Source organism: Portunus trituberculatus, chromosome 15 (genome assembly GCF_017591435.1).
Source record: "Portunus trituberculatus isolate SZX2019 chromosome 15, ASM1759143v1, whole genome shotgun sequence".
Lineage (NCBI taxonomy): Eukaryota > Metazoa > Arthropoda > Malacostraca > Decapoda > Portunidae > Portunus > Portunus trituberculatus.
The window spans coordinates 11,583,629-11,591,128 of record NC_059269.1 but is presented as its reverse complement, the minus strand read 5'-3'; the positions used below and the strand labels follow the sequence as shown (position 1 = coordinate 11,591,128).

General features: G+C 41.9%; 1 protein-coding gene across 4 annotated transcripts in view; it reads right to left on the bottom strand.

Moving 5' to 3' along the window:
- The window catches only part of LOC123504319 (LIM homeobox transcription factor 1-alpha-like), a 52,670-nt gene that overhangs the window by 6,852 nt on the left and 38,318 nt on the right, over positions 1-7,500 (bottom strand). For all 4 annotated transcript variants that reach the window (XM_045254743.1, XM_045254744.1, XM_045254745.1 and 1 more), the window contains 3 exons: positions 3,483-3,669; positions 1,479-1,665; positions 1-471 (listed from right to left, as the gene is read on the bottom strand). The exon at positions 1-471 is cut by the window's left edge and continues 229 nt beyond it. In XM_045254743.1, the coding sequence (XP_045110678.1) occupies positions 327-471; positions 1,479-1,665; positions 3,483-3,669 (519 nt within the window). In that variant the 3' untranslated portion in view covers positions 1-326. The remainder of the gene's footprint in view (positions 472-1,478; positions 1,666-3,482; positions 3,670-7,500) is intronic.

Sequence of the window (7,500 nt, the reverse complement as noted above, 5' to 3'; positions counted from 1 at the left end):
GGAGAGGGGTGAGCTGGGGCGGCGGTGGGCGTGGGTCAACCGCCAGCAGCCCGGCCCCGCCCCACCGCCGGTCGTGTTTTCTCCGTCTCAAAAAGTTAGTAAGGGAATTCCCACGTCGGGAGGCGACCCACCACAGGGAGGCCGCCTAATCTCGGCAAGGAGCCCGCCACAGGCATGGCCCCGACCCCTCTGGCCAGACAGCCCCCCACCCCAGGATTAGCGCCCTCTGGTAGCTGGGATGTCAACCCCCGCGTCTCACTCTCCTTCAGCCTGGCGACAACACCTCCCAGCTTGAGGGTGTCGGGAGGGCGAGAGAGGGGCTGGCGTCAGTGGTCAAAGTAAGAGTTCTGCATGAGGTAGAGCTTGTCAATCGGGTTGATCTGAGGGTAAATACTGCCCGTCACGCCCACCATCGTCGGCACGTCGGGCGGCGCCTGGGTGGAAGGTGGCGCTGCGCCTCCTCCAGACGACCTGACGAGGAGAAAACCGAGATAAGATTAGACTAGTTTTCAGACCAGCAGCACCTTGTCCTGCCGCCTTTGTGTGTGCAGGGAACGTGTGTGGCGCTTATGAATACTGCTTGAGTATTGTCTTTAAACACCATCCCTTTATTATTCATGAGTGCGCTGTACACTCATCACTCAAGCAATCTGTGGAAAGACACTTGAAATGCACAGCTATCTCACGTGCATCTTTAACATTAGTCCAACAAACTTAATAGAAAATAAAATAATGTGAACATCAAAATCACAAATATTCATTCTTGACCCTTCATGTGCTACCTCTCAATCTTAACACACATAAAGACAAATAAATCAAGTCAATCAAATATACAAATTGAATGAGAGATTAGCGCCAAGCCGCAGACACACAATAATAGATATCAATGTGTTTTATATAAAAGGAGCAATGCGGTTGGGTTTTCTTATCATAATGCACGTTATTATTGATAACGACCGAGATAATGGTAACAAGGAACAACACCAACAAGAGTCCATTGATTCAACGTTTAGCGGAGACTGGTTAGCTGAACGAGGAAAAAAAAAACAGCAATAACAAATTAATGACCACATGATAGTTCTGTTTTGCCTCAATTATTGTCTTCTTTCTGACAGATTTATGACAAGAAAATGAATGATGTATTATTTTCTTTACTAGCCAAGCAGAGAGAGAGAGAGAGAGAGAGAGAGAGAGAGAGAGAGAGAGAGAGAGAGAGAGAGAGAGAGAGAGAGAGAGTAAAAGAAACAGTAGAAGAGTAGTTAAGGAGTCAGAAGTGCATGAGACTGACTCAGCTCTCTCTCTCTCTCTCTCTCTCTCTCTCTCTCTCAAAGGATAATCTTAAAACTAAAAACACAAACTGATAACATAAAACACCCATCTATCTATCTATCTAATCATCTATTTATCTATCTACCATTCTACTTATCTATCTATCTATCTAACTACCAAAGTACACCAAACAAACATGGGAAGCTTACATCTCTCCTTGGTCGTCAAACTGATCCATGCGTCCCTCCTCAAAGCTGATGTCAGAACCACAGAACGAGTCGCCACTGTGCGCAGGGAAGCTTTCGCCCTCGGGGGAGTACGGAACGGCAGAGCTCTTGGGCGTGGTGGCGTAGGGCGAGTCCAAAGAATCAATGGGAGTGAGCCCGCCGTACTGGCCTGCAAAGGGGGACAAGGAGAGAGGAATGTTAAGAGAGGGATGCGTAAGAAGATGAGGAAGATGCAGGTTTGGATTCACGTGTGCTAAAGTTCCAGGGAGTTCGAAAATATGATTTCTAGAAAAACAAGTTGGAAAATGACGTTGTGAAGTGTAAGAGTAAAATAAAAGTGTGTACGTTGCTTTTTCTTCTCTTTTCAAATGCCTGTCTATCTTGCAACGGGTGAAGGAAAGAAGGTGCGAGAAAGAGAAGGTGAAAAAGAGACCACGTGAAGGGGAGTGAAAAGAAAAGGAGACACCGAGCAAGAAAGTGAAAGAGGAAGACAAAATGAAAGACGTGAGAGGTTCCGAAAACACGACGAGTAGAAGACCAAAAAAGAAATGGAGGAAGAAATTTGAAAGAGACGGCGAGGGAGAAAGGAAGAAGACATAAAAAAAGAATGAAACAGAAACCAAATATTGAAGGAAAAAAGTGGAGAAAGAGAAAGAGAGAGAGAGAGAGAGAGAGAGAGAGAGAGAGAGAGAAAGAGATGCATTGCGACGATGAGTATTGAAAGAGAGAAACAGAGAAACAGAGAAGAGTATAATGAAGAAGGTGAAGTATTAGTGTGGTAAAAATTAGTGGAGCTTGATGGAGTTAATAGCTGATGCATAGAAAGTAAAGTCATTACATTACAACAGACTGGAGTGGTGGGAATAGCACAGGAGAATCGCACAGAGTTTTTGAACGCTTTTGAAACACTGACTTGCTTATACACACACACACACACACACACACACACACACACACACACACACACACACACACCGAACATGGACATCTGGAAAATTAATTACTCTGAAAAACAAATACGGACCCGCTCATGAACACACACACACACACACACACACACACACACACACACACACACACACACACACACAGAGTCATGGAAGCCATCAAACACATGAAAGCAAACACACACCCACCCATCCACCCATCTACCACACACACACACACACACACACACACACACACACACACACACACACAAATCACACACACACACACACGTCACAGTCTAACAAAGCAACAGGAAAAAAAGAAAGTAAAAACAGCGGAGAATATCAAAACGGACACAGCAAACGGAAGGACAAACAGAAACAAAAACACAAGCAAGCAAACAAAACAAACAGGCACTCAGGTGTAACAGTGACGCCGTCCTCCAAAAATTAAAAACCTATAGCCATTTTTTGTCCCGGAGCAATATTTTACAGTTTTAATAAAGGTTTCCACGAGTGTTTATACTCTCTGTTATACCGTCTGTGTGTGTGTGTGTGTGTGTGTGTGTGTGTGTGTGTGTGAGAGAGAGAGAGAGAGAGAGAGAGACGCCTCATTGTTCCCACCGTTGTGTCTGTTTCTACTTTTCTTTTTACTATTTACTGTTTGTTGTTTGCTTGCGTGCTTGTTGTTTTTTGTGTATCTGTTCATCTATTTTTCGTTTATTTCTGGTTATTTCTACGCATTTTCCCTGTTTGTGTGTGTGTGTGTGTGTGTGTGTGTGTGTGTGTGTGTGTGTGTGTGTGTGTGTGTGTGTGTGTGTGTGCATGTTTGTATTGTTAGTGAGTGTGTGAGCACGAAAAATGTTATGGCTCGCACACACACACACACACACACACACACACACTTGATAACCCGGCTAACAATCTCTGTCGCCTTTAGAAACAGTCGAGATGAGAGAGAGAGAGAGAGAGAGAGAGAGAGAGAGAGAGAGAGAGAGAGAGAGAGAGAGAGAGTTAGAGCAAAGCGTTTCTAAAGAAGGATCCTCTCGTCTCTTACCCTCTCCGCCTCCCTCCTTCTTGGCGACATCACCCTTGTCATCTTTGTCGTCTTTGTCATTGTTGTTGTTGTGCTCCGTCTGTTTGGCTCTCCGCTGCAGCTTCTTCATCTTAGCTCGCTGATTCTGGAACCAAACTTGCACCACTCGAACGCTCAGTCCAGTCTCCTTGGCCAGCTGTTCCCGAACCTGTGGGGAATGAAGGAAGGTTGAGGTGTGTTAGTTATCTTTATTTTTATGCAACAGGGAAAGCCAGCTAAGTATAACAAAAGATTGAATTAAAAAGATCTACTTGAAGTGCCAGTCCCCATGAAGCTTGATATAGAATTAGCCAACAGTCTATTCGCGTTTGTGTAGATGAGTGGGTCTTTATTACCAGTCACTAGTGCATATTAGAAACGATTAGACAGTAGCACCACCTCGCTACCTAAACAAATTACGACGAACCAAGATATAAAGTGAAGTGAAGTATTCATAATCTAGTTTGTGTGGGTGGCTTAGTGGATAAGGTGGTACGCGAGGGATCGGGCAGACGTCCATGCGTAGGTTCGAATCCCACCACGTACCGCCTTGAAACTTTGCCATTTGTTGAGTGGTTTAAAGCAACCTACATGTCACCATGGTACCCCGGTTTTAGGTGATTACACCAAAGATGCGCTTGGATGGTGATATGGGCCCTAATATGGGTACCATTATAAATAAAATTACCAGCGCCACTAATGGTGGAAGCTGAACAGCGCTTCCCATACATACTCTTCAAGTTTACCTACAAGCGCTATAGGCCATAACATAAAAAGAAAAAAAAAATAATGGAAAGGATCAGACCATAGCACCAACTCGTTAGCTACAAAAATTGTGATGAACCAGGATATCAGGTGAAGTGAAGTGTTAGTTATCTAGTTTCTGTGGGTGGCTTTACTGAGCACTATGGAATAATGGAAAGGATAAGACAGTAGCACCAACTCGCTAGCTAAATAAATTATGATAAAACTAAGATATAACTTTCCAACTCCCCCTTACGAATAAGTTTAACTCCTTCAGTACTGGGACGCTTATTTACCATGAGTTTTGGATGTGAATACACGATTTTATTTACATTAGGAAGAGTCTATGGAGGTCAGAAGATTAATGGCCAGAGTCTTCACTATTTCAATCACCACATAAGTTTCTGAAACTGAATAAAATCGCCAAATTGTAAGAAGAATGAATATGGAAACGCGTCCTGGTACTGAAGGGATTAAAGTTCCAACGAAAATAAATTAAATAACATAAAATATATCAATGAATCTGAAGTTAACGAGGAGATGAACAGATAGGAGGTTAATAGGGGTCAAGATTGGAGGTGGGGCCTGTAATAGACGGGGAAGCCAACAGAGATGAGTGGCGAATATGAGAGAGTGACTTTACTTTGCTTTACTGTCCTAGAGATGATGATGATGATGATGATAAGGAGGAGGAGAGGTAAGAAAATGATGACGATAATGATGGTATGAGTAGTGAATATGAGAGACTACCTTTGCTTTAGTTTGCTTTACTTTGTTAGAGGTGATGATGATGATGATGATGATGATGATGATGATGATGATGATGATGATGATGATGATAAGGAGGAGGAGGAGAAGCTGGAAGATGACGATATTGATGATGGTAGAAGTGGTGAACTGATGATGGGGTAGAATTCTTTAACTTCATAATGTTACACCGTCAAAAACACTTAACCCTTCAGTACCATGACGCGTTTCCATATTCACTCTGCTTTCTATTTGGTAATCTTAAACAGCTTCAGAAACTTATGTGGGAGTTTAAAATAGTGATTATTATGGCCATTAATCTTCTGACCTCCATAGACCCTTTCCAATATCAATAAAATGGTCTAATCGTACACAAATCTTAAGGTAAAAAATGTGTCCCAGTATTGAAGGGGTTGAATCTTCACGCCTTTGCTTGAACATGAATGAAGCTTAAGCAAATTTCATATTCAGCCAGTCTCAGTTTACGTATGGGAAAGAAAACTACGAACCACTTACAAAAAACAACAATATCTAAGAGGAACCAAAACTTTGACTTTCTCAGAGACGAACAAATATAATTATGCTTTGAACAACACGAGAAGAAGAACAAGATGATGAAGAAAATGAAGAAAAAACAAGAAGAAAAAGAGAGAGAGAATTGTCAAGATTTTCTAGTTTTCATTAACCACTGGAAGATTAATACACTAAAGTTCTGAATAACACAAGAAGACAGGGAGAGACTATCAAGATTCAGAGAGGAAGAAAAAATAAAAAGTAATGATTTTCTAGTTATCATCTGAGGCAAAAATACTACAAACTTAAAAGCTTAACTGATAATTAAAGATGAAGACTCAGATTAACTAAGTGGCCGACCTTGATCTCGAGCGGAAAACGAAACCAACATATACAAAGAAAGAGATTAACACGAGATAGAAAAAAAGAAGAAGTGATAATAAAAATGAATAAATGGCAGAGAGAAACTTGGTTGGGGAAAAATGACGCCAAGTGAACAGTTTATTTAGAAGAGAGAGAGAGAGAGAGAGAGAGAGAGAGAGAGAGAGAGACATATACACATACTAGTGCACCTATCAATCTATTTATGTCTCCCTCCTTACGCTGTCCTCTTCACTCCACCTCTCTCTCTCTCTCTCTCTCTCTCTCTCTCTCGCCGTGTCCTCTCCCTCGGACGCGCCTCTTGAGTACCACCGCCTCGTGTGCTTATCTTAGTTCCGGTTCCTCTGTGGGTCGCCTCATGCCCAGTTGGTCTCTTTATCTCGCTAAATGTTATCCAAATATGCCGGTGCTCGCCTACGTGGGGTCTGTCGGCGCCATTGACCTAAGGGTTCATCAGGCTCTTCCTCCCTCCTTCTCTCTGTCTCCGTCTCTCTTTCCTCTCCGTCTCTCCCTCTCTCGTTCATCGCCGCAAGCTAAATCAGTTCAGTTCAGTAATCATCATCTTTCTCTGGCTAATGTATACAGTGTGAGATAACTCTTCACGCCCTTAGATTAGCAAGGTCATATTGTTTCTAGCTCGTTTTCATACTCTCAGCGCCTCTCAGTGTCAGTAAAGGCACCTCTCTTCCACTTTTTTATATAGGTTAGTGAGTTTATAAGCTTAAGCAGCGTAATCAAGGAATCGCATACACTTCAATGGGCATGCAGTGATACATTTCTATACTACCCAATATATTAAAGTGCTGCTAAATATAGGAGTCAATTAATTCTTCGAGTGGTTTCTATAGCTCTTACTCTTTGCCTTGTTTTCAAGTGCCATAGTAAGGTCCCTAAATGCTTCCTTGTTTACGTAAGTGATCATAAAGAGAGTGAAAGACGGAGACATAAGAAAAAGTTAAAAGAAAAATAAATAGATGGGTATATGAATTAACAAATAAAGAAAAGAAAATTAATAATATACGTGAATATAGGTAATTTTACATAGAGAAGTGAATAAGGGAAAAGAAAGAAGAATAGATAGAATGAATGAGAACGGAGTATAAAAAGGAAATTAGAAAACCACAAAAAAAGATGAGGAAAACAAATAAAGCAGCTCTGAAAGTGTGAAGGAAAGCAGTGAGGATAGAAAGGAAAAAGAGACAGTGAAGGGAGGAAAGCAGGAAGAAACGAAAGATAATGAAAAAAGTAAAATAAGAAGGAAGACAAGAAGGAAAGGAAGATGGAAACATTACAATGAGGAAGAAAAGGAAAAAAAGAGGAAGAAAGGAAGAAATGAAAAAAAAAACATAATAAGGGAGGAAGCAAGCAAGAAAGATGATAACGGGAAAGAAAAAACGAAAGGAAGAGAAGAACGGAAGAGGGAAAGACAAGGAAAGCAATCAAAACACATAAGAACTTCCTTTTGCACTTCACTCACACACACACACACACACACACACACACACACACACACACACACACACACACACACACACACACACAGATCAGAAACCTTCCTTCCTTCCTTCCTTCACCGCTGCGCCGCTTGTGAAAGGCACCGCTTTTAACCCTTCAA